The 17,184-nt window shown below is 25.4% G+C and overlaps 1 protein-coding gene across 1 annotated transcript; it reads left to right on the top strand. All coding sequences in view use genetic code 6, as the record gives it.

The window, feature by feature from the left end:
* Positions 1-42: 42 nt before the first annotated feature.
* SS50377_27653 (uncharacterized protein) lies at positions 43-17,163 on the top strand (the record flags this gene model as incomplete). The annotated part of the gene is made up of 1 exon (XM_067911438.1): positions 43-17,163. The coding sequence occupies one exon, from the start codon at positions 43-45 to the stop codon at positions 17,161-17,163; it is 17,121 nt and encodes a 5,706-aa protein (XP_067762125.1).
* Positions 17,164-17,184: the final 21 nt, after the last annotated feature.

Below are 17,184 nucleotides of genomic sequence, written 5' to 3' on the forward strand. Positions count from 1 at the left end.
TATTAAATATATTATTCGTAACCTCATTTTTTCTTTCCATTAATGATTTCACGGGCAGGAAAACGATGTTCTTCTCCAGTTACGAAGTTATAAGTTCCATCTATTTTCTAAAAGTAGTAATTACAAGCTCCAAAACTAATTAAGGGGGGTTATTAACTGAGTTATAACACGAAGAATTTAGGTGATCAAAAATTTGCATTTTCTTCTGAGGAAGGAATATAACTTGTCAGCATAACGGGAGTGTCTTTAAAATTTAATTTAGTCTAAATAATACATTAGAATTTAGTTAAAATAGTTTCAAAAAATTTAATCTATTAGGTTTGTGAAATGCAATATGAGATTCCTTTATTTTAGTAAGATAACTCGAAACTTACAAGTGTAGATAATTATTATGATATAACTCAATATACTGAAATATAACTTGACACTCTTGATGCCAAATAATATTAACCTATAAATCTTAGTGAAGGATGTACTTATTATGAAAATATTGCGTTTAGATTGTCAAATACTTATAGTAATGTGTTTAACTCAATAGAAATATAAGAAATTTTTAATGGTGCGGTAAATTTATATTTATAATAATCAAGATATGACTGGTATGTGCTAGAAGGTTTTGAAGAATTATTTACTGTTAGTGTTAAAATAGTATAAGATATAAATTAATACTTATACAAGTGTAAGTTTTACTATGGAGATTTCGATGTTAAAATTATTAGACCAGAATAAAAAGCGGATATCAGTTAGTTTATTCGATTTCGATAAGAGTATATTCCTTGTTTATAGTTAATGTAAATATTATTCTAATATTATACATTCTTAATGAATAATGCGTTAAATAATATTTATTATGAGGATTACAATGATTTTTAGTTTATGATAATGCAAAAAGTATTGCTTCTTGATGATTAGCTAAAAATTGATGAATATACACGTTTAATTAATAGCTGTAATCTATTAAATATTACTGCATCTTAATAATTTTTACTTTTTAAATAGGTTTATCCTGGATTATGCAAAATGCTTTATGTAGACCTATTAAGGTAATTTTTTGATATTACTATTACTAAAGCCCATAGAATGTTTACTGTTTAATTTTAAAAATTTATTGCTGAAGAGAATATATTCATGTTATAAAATCTGGAAGGATTATTAACGCCTCCGTAAATTAATTATATAAGTAATGAGCTTGAAATTTTAATTCCATTTAATAAAGGAATATCTTCTAAAGAAGACTTTAATAAATAAATATCATAAACTTCTTCTTCTGTTTAAGAAGATGTACGTAAGAAAAATTTATCTTTATTAACATTTTTACGTTAATTGCATTTTATGGAATTTCAGGAAGATCATTATGATAAATTTCCAATTCATATTAATATTTAATTTATTTAGAAAGTTATTGATAACAAAGATTATTTAATAACTGAGCCTTCTTTAGATTATGCAGTAGAATAACTAACAATATTTTTAAACAATATTTTGTATATGGTGCAAGATTTTTCATTTTAAGATTTTTATTCTTATGCTTAAAAGTAGGACATTGATTATTTATAAAGAATAAAGGAAGAAATTAATATTCTTTTTAATAATTTACCTTCTGAATAGCAATCTAATTTTTCTTATATTACAGATTAAATCTAGTTGATAACATATGAAATAGATATACCAGATTTTAAACTACTAACATATAAAATTCAATCAATATTAAGTATGTCAGTAGATATCATCATAGATAATTTTTCTTTGGATGACGAGTTAAATCAAATTGATTTATTTTATAAAGATGGATTTTTAAAATAAATTTAAGAACTTACAACTAATTTATCTGCTAATACAAAAAGCATTAATTAGTTAATTTCTACAGGTAAAATTTAAGATGTGAATTTAACTGATGTGTATTTTGTTGAATTATACAACCAAGTCATTTAAAATAAATAATTTTTACCAGATATAAATTTTACTGATCTATTGGATGTTTTGGAATTTAAGATTAGTGTCAAAAAAGCCTTTACATATTTATTCTAGGACAACTTATTTTATTATTGTTTTAATATTGATACTGGATAATTGGATAGTTTCTTTAGTAAATTTGAGAAATAGTGCTACTCAATTGCATAATCAAAAATGCTTTAAATAATGCTAGATTTTTCGTAGTCAATAATTGATAATATGCGTATATTCTTATAGCTTTTTATGTACTTTGAAACTAAGCCATTACATTTCCATAAAATATTCGATATTCAAAATATTTTCACTAAACACTAATTCAAAGTATTTTATCATCGAATTTTTGATTGGTTCTTTAATTTTTTATAAAAAGTTGTATCTACATTTGGATCAGAAATACCTTCGTTATAGTAAATTGAAAAAACTTATCTTTTTATGAAGGAACTAAATGATATAGAAGCTTCTTATGGGAATAAGATATAAGATGAAGATTATCCAGATAACTTTTAATACTATAAGTTAGCAGAAGTAGGTTAAATCTTAAATAAAAAAGTATAATAATATTTTTCTTTACTAAATGAAATAGAAATGGATGAAATTGATAAAGTATTCTTAGTAATTGTTGCAACGCATAAAATTGGTTGCGTTGTTCTTACAAAACTTAATGTAATCCATTTGAGATCATAAGCATATTTACACTATTTACAAAGTATTAATCTTTCAATTATTAGTTTATCATCGAAAGTTACAATTTTAGTATAAAATATTTTATTTACCGGAGAACTCGATAAAGTAGACATATATATAGACCTTGGAATTGAATTTGAGTAATTAGACTATGATGTCGAAAATAAGTTTGAAATTGATTTTTTCACAGAGATTTAAAAACATTCAAAATTAGTACTTCACACAGATAATTTTAACTAATCATAGGAGAAAAATATACTTGATGATCATTTGATGAAACATTTATTAAATGATAAGAATAAAAAAGATGAAATGGTATTTTTAATTTATTTAAGAAAAATTATCTTTATTATAAAAGAAATATTATAGCTATCATTTATAAAAGATTAATGGTATAGTTGTTTTTCAATTATTTAGAAGAATGATTTTAGTAATGATTAATCTTTCTTAGGAACAATAAAATACTATTATGAAAATCTGACATTAGTTTATACAACAATGATATTCGCGTATCTTAATAATGCATTATTACTAAAGTAAAAAGATGTACCTATACGATTTATGAAAATTGATTGTCTTAGATCTATATCAATGAAATTTTTGCTTTCTATTCAAAACTTGAGATTAAATTGGAGTTAGTTTTAAAATTTTTTATTTAGTTAGTCGATTAATTTTACAGAGTCATATATTAAAATGATTGAAAATATTGCTGGATCTTAGTTAAATAATATTAAATATATTTAAATGTTTTAATCTATTTTTGATAAAAATATAAAACCCACTTAAATTAAAAACTTAACAACGTAGTTTGGTATTAGTGCTGCATAAAGTTTAGCACTATCTGGACAAGATATTATCGGATCATATATATAGTATTAAAATAAATTATTTGATTATTGTCTTCATGTTAATAAGTAATTAGTGCATACAAAATCAGTATTTGGTTTGTTATCATAAATTTATGTTGGCTTATAATAATTTGAGGTAGATTTTAAATAAAATGGTGATATTTGTATTATATAATTCTTAAGTTATAATTAGATTAGTTTTCTTTAAAAAAATAAGCTAGTAGTTCAACATGTGATAATGTAGTAACATTTGATTAGTGTCAATTTAGTATAGTTTGCTAGAGATATAGAGTCAATAATTTATATTATGCTTGATATTTTTTATGGTATTAATATATTATAATTGTTAACAACTGATTTAGATTTAATTAGAACAAGAGGTAACATATTATAATTCAATATTTCACATATAGAAGATGATATCCATTAATAAGCCATAAATTAGCTTAAAAAACGATAAACACCTACGTTAAAAAAATTTACGACTGATATTAATAATCAGGATGAGATGACAATCAAATAGTCGGTGCAATAAGTAAAAAAGATATTACACGATAGAAAAGAATACAAAGAAAATGAGAAGATTGAGTCTATAAATTTACTAGGTAGTCAAGAAGCTAATACAATTCTTGATGCCTGTAAATTTTTGAATTAACTTGCTAAAAAAATTATTAAACAGAAAGCATAATTATTTTCATTAGTCATATATTTTAAAAATGTTAAGGTGGAACAATAAAAAGTTTCTTTGAAGGAATTATATAAATTGGTTGTAGAGTTGTACCATGTTAGAGATCGTTTGCTCAAGATACCGTATAAGCACATTTTTGAAAAAATATAAAAATAGATGTTATAAAATAATTAAACTGGTTAGGTGGTATAATAATAATACGAAATATTTGACTTAGAAGATTCATATATTTCTAAAAAATAACCTCTAGAACATTATTATAATAAAATTAAAAAATTCTAAACACACTAAATGTATCTTAAATAACTAGAATTTAATAATTTCGAATAGAATGCATATATTATCCCACACTAATTAGGTTAGTATTTTGTCTATGCGTTATCATATTCTATTACTCCGTTTATATTAAACTAACATTTTGAGGCTTCATTAATATATTTACTTGAAAATTAGGCCGTTAATTTATAGATATTTGGAAATCTTACGGGTTTTATTATAACAGATTCACCCATTAGAGGGAGAGTTATTTTGTCATTATAATCTAATGATGAAATATTTAGACTAAAAAACCCTATAGTGGTCCCATAAAATTTATATTAGTATGAATACTTGTTAAATTAGTAATACTAATTATCTATAACTTAATAAGTATAAGAAGCTAATGCTTAATTAGAAAATCAAAATTTTTAAGTTTTTTTGAATTAATATCCTTATATTATTTAATGGTATTCACTTATGTAATTTCCATCATTAGACTAACTTAAATCATTTTTATTACAAGAGAACTAAAAATTACCAAAAAATATAGCTATTGCATGTAGATTAAACGATATAATTAATTTCAAGATAAATTGGTTTGTAAAACCTGTGGGAGACGATAATTTTTTGATGCCTTACAATTTAAAATTGGGATCTTATTGGGGTGGCTCAGTGCAATAAATAGAATAATTTTAATTGACAGAAATTTTAATTAGTGCTTTAAATACTATTTTTTAAAGTTTTTATGACAAAGTCCCTGTATTTTTATTTTCTAGATCTGAACCTCTACCATAATTTGTTAAAGACTATAATATAATCACTAAAACCCTATAAAGAGTACTATAAAGAAGGTTGCAACACATGTATTTAACAGATTAGAATTTTAACAATCAGTATTCTGCAATTAAGCGTTATCTGGTAGCAGGAGATATTGTCATAATTATCAACTTTCAATTTTTATCACTAGAGTTTTAAAATCGTATTCATGATCTTTTTATCAAATTCACATAATTATAGGGATATTTTGACGAGATATACAAACCGACTATAAATCCAATTACTATACGAAATGCAATTAAATCAGAAATTAAAAAACTATTGCATAAATAGTTAGATATTGAAGAATAATAAAGTATTACCTAGGATGATATAGTATTGTAGTAACTTTCATATTTGGATGTAAAAGACTAACTAGGCTTTCTTATATTTTCAGTTCCTTTAAATGATTATAACATTTAGCAAGATATTTCTAAGCAAAGTTATTTATTTTTTATAAATAAATTTAAATCTGTAAGTTAATCATATACTTATAATGTTAATTAAAATCTTTAGGTAGAGTATGAAAAAATTAATGATGTCTTTGCAAATAAATTTTTAAATTTGTAAAATATTTTAAAATATTTTAATACTAAAATCTAACTAATAACAGTCAAAGATTACAAAATGGTGACTAGTTTATTAGCAGAGTACAAAAATATTGGTTATGCTGTTTTATTTTTAGATATTGTTTTCAAGTCATATGTCTGTAGTAATACATAAAAAAGTTAAGGTAAAAATAAGGCATAGTAGATCTTAGGCTTTGATGAATATTCGTTTAGAAGCTCAAAAGTAGTTATTCAGTAACTTAGACTTAAAGGAAAAATTAATGATTAATAAGGTTAGTATTAAGAATTTACCAATGACTTAATGCTAATAGCTAATTTATTGATATAAATATTTAATCTTAACAAATAAGAAACTGGTATTATTAATCATATGACAGTTTTATTCTGTAACATTTTAATTAAGTCTTAAAATGATAATAAATCTAGAAGGCATAACTATTCAAAATACACGAATGATTTCATAAAACCGTATTTAAATAAGTAAGCAAATTAATTTATAAAATACTGTTGTCAAAAATTTTAATTGACAATGGGGATTGGTTTAGAAGTTTTTTAATTGATGAATTTATTATAATTTAAGAAGCCCATATTATTATTGACTAATAATTTGTATAATATTATTTACATGGCATAAATAATTTAAGATTTATCGAATATTAAAAATGATGTTAGTGTAATTACAGATGTATCAGATTTTAGTATTTAACAATTATCTATTAAAAAAATTTATATTATTAATCCTACAAGCTATGAATAATTCGAATTATTTACATAATATTTAAATAGACATGAGGTTTCAAGCATTATAAATAGAGTATTTATTATTTGCCCGGCTGTTAAAAAAGATACTTTATGGTAAACTTATTAATTTAGATATTCTTGTTTAGCAGAATTTAGTTAGATTTTGCCAATTAATCTTTTTATTTTTTCTAATAAGAAAAAATTCGACATCTTTTAGCTTTAACGTTTTTATATTACTAATATATATGAAGGAATCGATGTGACACCTAAGAGTTTTTATCGATTAAAACACTTATAAAATTTATTTAAGGGTATTACAACAAATTTATTTAATTTATTTTTAAAGGAATTTAATTTAGGAAATAAATAAGAAGAGTTTATTCATTTGAGATCCATATTTGATTTCTTTTTGTTAAGGTTTAATATTATGGTAATTATAGAGGAAGATGTTAAATATACAGAAAGCACTAATAAAATGGAAAATTTTTTCACAAAAATTCAAAATGTTAAAATGAATTCTCAAGAATATAAAGATAGTGTTAATTCAAAAGAAAAAGAGTTTATTAGTTAGATTGAAACAGTAGATATAAAATATTAAGGATTAGATGCTGAGTATGTTTCATCAGTCAATAAGATTGATATTGAGAATGTACAGTTGTTGTAATAAATGTAAGGTAATTTTCAGTCGTATGGGATAGGAAATTTATCAGGTTGCTAAATCAAATTTAGCACTAATTTTTTAGAATAATTTATCTAATAAGAAACTGCTTATGATTCATTTAAATATTTATAAGAGGTAGTGTTCATTAGCCTATGGAATACTTTTAGTTTGTTTGGATAATTTTATATTAAAAATATAGTTATAGATAAAAAATGGAAATCGATCTACAAAACTTTAGAAGAATATGATCTAGAGAATTACAGGCCTGGAATTGAAAAATACTTCTTACAAAATTACATTAAGTTAATAGAATATGAAAATGTAGAGAAGTATATTATTTAATTAGAGCAATCTAAGTATTCCACGTTAGCACAAGTTGTTAAAATAGGATATCAGTCTTTATCTGCAGTAATGCCGAAGTAGTTTTATTATAGATAGTTTTGCTATATTAACTATTTTAATAAAGATGATATAGGTCAGTATAAATGGCTTAGTTATTGTTTAGGGAAAGGTATATTGAAAAATGTCAATTTGCATAAATTTATAAATATCTAAAAGCAAACTGGACAATCACTTAAAAAGAATACTAATTTTACAATTTTAAAATAGTAAACATTTGTTGATGGAATGTGGGATATTAATGGACTAGTTAATAATAGTACATAAATAGATGACAATAATATTAATACAGAAGAGTAATTATTAGAATTTATGAAATTAGGAAACGTATCATTTAAAGATAAGTAATCAACTGAATAAATATTAGGATTTACAAATAAATAGGTACAGAATAAGTTTAAAAAAGAATTCAATACAAATTAAATTAACTTATAGCAAGATATTTAACCATTATTTGAAACATGGCAATTTATTTTTTTAGATGATGAACGAATAGCTCTTTCAACATTAATTGCATGCTGTTTTATGTCACCATCTACGTTTTGTTTAAAAGGCTAGAAGTATAGTGGAAAAACAACATTAATTAAAATTGCTAGTGTTATCATTAAAGATTTAATTGATTTTAGTAATTCAATGACCATGAACTTAGATGACGATTCATAGTTTAATTCGCTGGCTTAGGGAATTATAGAAAAATTTGAACTAGTTAGTATCTATAAACAGAGTATTATAGATATAAGTGATGATACAATAGACGATATAGGGTTAGATATAGCTAGATATAATTCAATCTAATTCTATGAGATTGAATAATATTTACTAAAGAATATTAATGAACTATAATTATCTCATGCTGCTATAAATAAAATATATGAAATAATTACCAATTTTAATCAACTATAACAAGTAGAAAAAGTAGATGTAATAGAAAATAAACTTGAAATAATATAATAACTTAGATTTTTAAAATTTACTAGAGGAATCAAATTTCCAGTTTTCGCATTTGAATTCAACTAACAACAATTCTCAAGTATTTCCCATAGATTTATGTCGTTTATTAGGGACCATAGAATCATTCTTTCCTAGGTATGGAGTTTAGGGTTAGAATCTCAAATTGTTAGTGTTATGGGGTAAGTTTAACTTTCGGATTGTTCAGTTATTATAGAGTTAGATGAAAATTAGTCAATAGATTTAGATGTAGTTGAATTTATTATGCCAAACTTATCAATGTAGTATTTGCGTCGACTATTTAGATAATACGGATAAACTTATAACATTAACATGAATGATGATTGGATTCAATCTTTCTACTATGGAATTAACCTAATTCAATCTTCACTTCCGAACGACATATTTAATAATTTTAAATTTATTGAAAGTTTTATGTTTTCTTAAGGTAATTTACTGCCATCCTATATATCTTTGGTTAAAGACTCACGTAGATTTAATAAAACAATGGATATTGCGATTGAAGATTTAATTTAAGAAATGAAACCAGAAATTTGGACTATTTTAATTTCAAATTATGAAAAATTTAATGATTAAATTGAAAAATCACAAGAGACAGATTTTAAGAAAACATTAATGTAATTTGTGGAAGTAATATCTTAGTAGTAATAACAAAATCCTACTTATTTATAAAAAATTATAGCTCTAAACTAAGATTTTTTATTTAAATCAATAAATATTTTCACACTATTCCATGTCTTAAGCGAGTAAAATATAGCAAATTCATGTTTTTCTTAATGTCTGGAGAGATTTACTTCTTTGAATTTATTAGGTTATCTTAATATTAGTTCTAATACTGATTTAACTACTAAGAAATATAAATTAATTCATCCATGGTAAGAAACTTCATCATATACTTATTTATACTAAACATTTTAATCTGTTATTACATAACTTTGCTTAACTTCAGGTAGAAGCGAGTAAACATAAGCTTTAACTAGCACAGCTTTTTAGAATAAGTTTGCAAGAAAGTTATTTTATTTTATGAAACCACTTGTAGTTGATCATAAGATTTTTGTTCAAAAATTTCCATTTACAAAAGTTCTTTAAAAATTTATAAAGAAACTTCCAGCGTAAGAAACTATTGTTTATTAAATAGAATAGTTTTTACTTTAAAATAAGATGAAAAGCTTGTACGATGCTGGGCTCATATCTGCAGGTATTTATGAAACCAATAGTTTTTTTAATGCTCATATCATCTAATTATATTCATAGGCTGCCACATAATATGAACCAATGCTACTAATTGTTGTTTACTAAATGCTAATGTATATTTTAAAGCTAAAATAAAGAAATGCTTCTATTGTTTAACTATAAATTTAACTTACAAATGGAGAACCATAAGATATATTCGATATACTTAACAGAGATTCGATTTATAATTTCAAATCCTATTTTATATCTATAATTAATTAATTTTTGTCCTAAAAAATTTCCAAACCAAATGGATCATAACATTCTGTACATAAATAACATTCTCAGGATGATTTAATTTCTGAAGATATAGCAGATGAAGAATTTATTGAATAATAGGTGGATTCATCTGAATCTAGTGAAAATGATTCAAATGATGAACTTGAAGATAATAATCATTTCAACGGCTTTTAAAATCAGGCAGTATCGAGTATAAGATTTCCTATTATAGAAATAAAATTAAATACGAATTCAGGATCCAATTAGTATAATATGCTGATATAATTACTCTCAACTGTTTCTTAATATAAAGTTATGCAAGCAGATTAGTTTAAGATAGCATTTTAATAAATGGGTAAAACAGATGAACAGTTATAAAATGAGGATATGGACGATGATATATCTGCTTATTCAAAAGGTTCTAAAGCATCGTCTGCTTAATCTGGATCTGTTGCGCATTCCAATTACAGTAATTTCGAATAAACAGCAAATTATGACAAACTTATGTATACCAGTTTATCTTAATAATAATTACTATTTGTTAATAATTTAAAGCATGATAGAAAACTAATATTAGATGTTTAAAATATTTTAAACATGTTGACTACTTACACTCATAATTCAAACAGATAGCATAAAAAGGCATAAAGTTAGCTTAATTCTGATTTAGTATAATATATAAAAAATTTTGTTCAGGAACTATAAAATTTATTGATAATTGATGATGATGCTATAGAATATTTAGTTTTGCTTTAAATTTTCAGGTTTGCTATTCTAATGTCTCTAGGTATTAAACCATCTTTAGCATTTAATTAAGGTACATATAATAAAAATACAATGTTATTTAATTACAATATTTAATCGTTTTTCACAGGTATTTGTTTATAATCAGGTTTATAGTAATTTTAAAATACATCTAAATTAAAGGTAGGTATTATGTCAGCAGAATTTACATTAAATGGGTTCCCATCATTTCTAGGTTAGCGTTGTCAATAGTATAACTAGCTAAAAGAGGAAGAAGATATATTAATATCCGATGTTATATCTGGAAATTAATTTCCAGACAATAAAGAGCAGGTAAAAAATTATATATAAGATCCTTAAGATGTTATTTTAATTTTGCCGAAATCATTTTTGTAAAAAAAATCATATTCATAATTTTCACTACAATCCACATTATTGTCATCCCTCTAAAATAGTTCATTCGTATAGTTTTTATTCGATTAATAGGAATTATAATCTATTCTCAAACTATTATCTATAGGGTTAGATTTGTATGTAGAGCTAGATAATAAATCTTTTTATGCGTTATTATCACTGACATTCTCTATTATTATAGTTGATGATTTACCATCCTAAAAAACAGATGAAATTGGGAACTTTAAATTTAATTAATAAGGCATTAAATCTTTTGGCTAGATACCAAATATTTTAGAATAATCTGTTAAGTATTTAAATAGCTAAAATTATAATAAAACGTAGAATTTATAAAATATGTCTCATGTGTAATTTAATACAATTAACTATTAAGCTGGAGATTTACCACACCTTTTTAATGTCAGTGGATGTGTGCTGCCAGAAGACAGTCCAATTTTTGAATAATTTTAACATGGATATCCCTTTATTATTTAATAGTTTTGTCATATTACTATAAATTTATTTAATACATTAATTAACTTTTGCAAATAAAATACTTTAAACTTCGTGGAGTTCACATAGCTTGCTTCAAATATAGTTAATTTTTACACTAAATAAATATTTGAGTTCTTTTAAAATGCTAATTATTTGTTTTTAATTTATCATTATTATGAAGCGTTATCATCTCCTTTATAAAACAAACCATAGTTAGTAGATTCATTATAAAGTTGTCAAGACTTGTAAAAATAAATCTCTGAAGAGCTTATTAAATATAAATCAGGAGTATAAGGTCAATATTTTGATTTTTATTTCCTTAAAAACGTGCAGAAAGTTTTAAAATATGATAAAATCAAATATATGAATCAAAAATCAAAATAAACAGATTTTGATTCTTAGCTACTTATTTCAACTTTTGAATCATATATTATTAGAAATTTACTGTATACTATTATTGAAAAGATAAAGCCTAAATATAATTATTACCAAACTATTGCATAATCTTCATATATTGATGGGATCATTTGTGCATGCTATTTAGTATTTTAATAATCAAATATTTTAAATGATTAAATGTTATTTAATTAATTAAGGCGAATGAAATTTAGCCATGTGTTTGGCTAATGTTAGCATATTATTTAAAATATTAACGTCACTGATAATATTAACGAAATAAATGGAAAATACGACTATTTATTAGTTTATCTAATTAGCTAATGTCAGGAATATGGATTTACAATTGATGTATAGTAAAATCTTTCTTAATAATCTTTATTCGGATAAATTACAAAATTCGAGAAAATTAACTATACTTAGAACAAACCGTTAATAGTTAATGGTGGATTTTCATTTTCACGATCCATTTAGCATCAAATTTATTAAATTGGAATGTTTAATTATCCGATTATAACCTTTATGTAACAATTACATATTCCAATTTAATACAACGATCCTGTATACGAATAATTATATAACATCGCATTCATGAGCCAGAAATTGTTTAAAACAACATTTTTAGTTAATGAATCTCTGTTGCTTATTACTGCATGTGTATTAGAGGTTATTAAATTCTCAGATACCGCCAGGGAGGAATATTTACGTCTAATTTAAATGACGTTAGATGAATAAGATTTATTAGGGAAGAAATCTATTGCACAAGATATTGCCAAGAAACTTCTTATAGTAGATTTATCTGCCCCATCTAAAGAATTCCAACAAGCATTAGCCAGAGCCATCTCAATTTCAGATTCTATAGTTTCTTTTACTAATTTTTCAGATAAAGCTTCGAATTCAAATCTGGTTATATTACGGAAATTCTTGTCTCTTAGGGGAAGAAAAGTTATATAGAAGAGATAAACTATTTTAATTGGTCTATAAACTACTATTACAAACTAAGCATTACATAAATATAAAATTGTTATTGGATGTAATAAAGAAACCCTACAATAAACGCTGCAGCGAGCAAATATGGATACCCAAGAGTTTTTAGATTTATTTTCAAGCTTGTACTAGGATGATAATGTTGATATTCAAAGCTAGTAAATCTTTATTACAACCTAAAATCTCATAAAAAGTGTTTTCTCAAATCAGGCAACAATTAGATATAAAGTAGAGAGACACTACCAGCTAAATACGCAAATCATGGAGACTATTAAAATATTTAAGGAAAAGGTCAAAAAATATTTTAGTCATTTCGTATTCGATGCTGTAAATCTAACAGTTTAAGAACAGGTTCCAATGAGTGTTCTCATGCAGAATTAAGTTGAGCCAGAGGAGGAGGAAAACGATGCTAATATCGATGATTTCGACTTCTCACAGCGCATAAATTCGCTTATTAAAGACGCTGACACGATTTTGAGCACATCAATTAAGTCATCGGCGTACGTCTCTGCGAACAGCTCCCAAATCCAAGACCTGCAGGACATTCTTTCGTACATTTAGGACATTGACACCAGCGTGCACTTCCAGGATACCGTCCAGCTCAATCAGGACATCGACATTACACAGAAGATCGTTTTGAAGGATTTCGATTACCCAATTAACGCAAAAATCCAGGCAGCGCGCGTTATCCAGCAAATTGGTTAACCGTCCTGCTAGCAGTTCGCGCTTGCGATCCAGTTCATTATCTCGCTTTTCGAGAACTATGCGAGTCAGAAACTGCAGTTTATGAGCTTCCTGGGCCAGGATTTCATCGCAAATATCTGCGGCCACATCACGTCCCAATGTGACCTGCTCGTCACGAATTCGCTGGCAGTGGTGGCGCAAAATCCTAGCTAAATCCAAGCGCAGCCGCAGCTGAAGGGGATGGTGCGGGCGACGCAGATCTACCCTATCGTGTACGCGCTGACAATCAAAAAGCAGCTGCTCATTGAGTTCTTCATTTTTGCAGTTCTGCCGCAGGTCCTGAAAATCACATCGGCGATGACGGAGCAGAAGTACCAATTCGCCCTCTTTTCGTACATCAATATGGTATTTTTCTCGTTTATGCAGTAGGAGCGCCAGATAACGTCATTTGACGAAATTCGCGAATTCGTGCAGCAGTACCTGTAGACTACGCAGCTTAATCAGTAGACGGAGCTGTAATTCTGCTTCGCACAGCAGATTCGACTCATGTTTTCTAACAACTCAAAATTTAAGTTACAGAGCTAGAAATAGTTGCAGCAGTTCAGGGACATTTTGCCGTCAGTGGTAACACTTTCCACCCGGTTAGAGCAATATTGGATCAAACTGGCTAGCCTGTCATACAATAATATTATTTATAACATTTTGCCATGGTTTTTAAAATATCATTCCATTTTCGTCTAGTTAAGTCAGTGTCAAAACATATTTGCGGGTATAGTAGTTTATTGGTAGAAGACTCAGTGTGTGACAATTTCATAAATGTTAGGTAAAATTTAGATGTAAAAGCCCAAAAAGCTTATCGAACAATAGACTAGTTAGACTTAATTATTAGATGGCGAAGAGTAAGAAGAAAACAGCGAGGATATCGTTGAGGAAGAGGATCAGTAGGATGAACCAGCTTTGATTAAAGATAGAATTACGCTTATTTTGGATAGATAGTAGAAATCAGATAGACAGATTTCAAACTTACCGTAAAAGTTACAAATACCAAATCCTGATACGATATTTGCAGCATTTTTGATTGGGAACTAGCTATAACCGCATCTTTTATAGGATAATCTTACCCTTTATACACATTTAATTTATGGTATTTTAGACTTGTAAAAGTCAATTAGTTTGGAGATAGTAACTAATCACTCAAGCGCGTCAATTCACAATATTGCTACAGGTTTAATTAAAACTTGCTAACTGACTACATAGACAGAACGATAAAGAGTTTTAGTTAAGTTTTGGTATGATATTTAGGCTCATTTTGAGGTAATTATGAAAATTTTATCGCCAAATATAACATATAATGACATAAATCACCATTAGGTTATTATTTCAGATTAAATGTTTACAATTGCAGAGTTCTTTAATACTATTTCTATCGAATACCTCAAATATTTCTAGAAGATAAAGCTACTTATGGTTTAGGATGAGTATGATTCTTCTAAACATTATTAATAATTAATTAAGATAGGATCCCCATAAAATACAGTTTTCATAATTTATTATGACAACGCAATTGATATAAATTCTTTATTATCTTTTGTTTATGATAGCTCTGATTTGTAGGTATTTACGAGTATTCCACTAATATTTACTAATAAGCTTACACTATAACAATTAAGAGATATGATTTCGGTTATTAATATAGACCCAACTTATAACCTTTAAGAGCTTTAAAACATAATATCCTTTATTAAAAATAAACAAACAGTATATCCATATCATACACAGCTCCCTATAATTATAACAATTCCTACAAATACGCACAGATATTCAGCTTCAAAAAAGTATATACAATAGTTTAAACAATTAATAACATAGTTAATTTAGTTAAGTGATCCTTATATAGCATAAATACGATAGTCAGATACATTGGATAACTCGTTTAGACATATTTTGTCATTATTTATGTTAGAATTATTTGATATGTAAACAAAGAATATAAAAATTGACACTAAATATTAGAATAATCAAATTCTAAGCTATATTTTAATAATTTCTATTATTAAATTATAATTTGATATTCCAGATGTAGAAATATGCAAAGTGTTTAGAGATCCACACTAAATGAAACACCTAAACTAAATTCATTCTGTGTCTGTGGTAAATTAATATGATAGAATCAAATAGAAATTGGGAGATTCTAACTAATATTAATAATAAATATTAGAATATTTCTTGTAACCTTAAGTGTCTAGTAAATCAAAGTCAGTAAATATTTACGAAGACGATTTTGATATTTTTGATGATTTTGAATAAGATCTAGAGGAAGTTATAATTGTGGAATAACAAGAGGAAGAAATAAAAGATGAAGAAAATCTTAGTGACTGGGGAAATTTCTCAGATTATGAGATAGAGGAAGAGGAAGACATATAGGAATAAGAATTGATTGATGTAGGATAAAGCAAAGAATAAAATTTCTATTTAAATTTAATAACATAAATAAATATGTTTGAAACATAAAATGAAGTCTAAAAAATAATTGATATTAACTCATTTGAACATTAAGTTAAGTAGATTCTCATTTAAGGATAAAGAGTAATTTAAATAAATAATTAGAATCAGATTTAGTAAATTATTCTTTAAAGATAAACACAGTCAAATCAAAAAGTAGATAATTGTTTAAATATCTTTAAGTAGTTAGATAAATTTTTGCTCTAGAAACGAGCAAAATAAAATATTAGAATGTTCAACAACATAGAAAGTATTAGAAAGACTTCGTTTAATGAAGTTAAAAGTATAGAAAAGCAAATACCGAATCTTCTAAAGAGCTTTTTAAATTATATTACTCAACCGGCAATGGAATCCTTTTCTCTTTAAACACCACCAGAAATTATGTTTTAAAAATTTATTTCATATTAACTAAATACTCCAATTGATGCTGTAATAGGTACATAAACTTTCGGAATTTTTGATGGCCAATGGATATTTAATATTAATACTTTTAAATTCTGCTTTAATGAAATTCTATTATTTATTAAATTTAGGGATGCTTACATGCGCTAGATATATTTATGTGATATTTAGTTAATTTTTATCAGCAATAAATAACATGGATTCCCTAAAGTGGAAGATAATGAATTAATATTATCAGATACTCATGATGACGTTCGAAATACTGTATTCAGAGACTTTATTTTAATAAATGGATATATAGATCCAATCTTGAATATGATTACTCATGATTCACCTGAAGCTAAGAAAGGGTTTATTGATACTGCTGAACTTTACGTATACTCAGTAGTTGCAAAAGAAGAGATTCTACGATGTTAGGGCTATGTTTAGGTTCCACTAAAAATAATTGATACAATTATATGCTAAGTTTTTGTTAAATCTGAATCTGCATTAGATGGAATTCTAATATCGACTATGGAGTGAAATATAATATATTTATTTTAC

This window comes from Spironucleus salmonicida, chromosome 7 (assembly GCF_000497125.1).
Source record: "Spironucleus salmonicida strain ATCC 50377 chromosome 7, whole genome shotgun sequence".
NCBI lineage: Eukaryota > Fornicata > Diplomonadida > Hexamitidae > Spironucleus > Spironucleus salmonicida.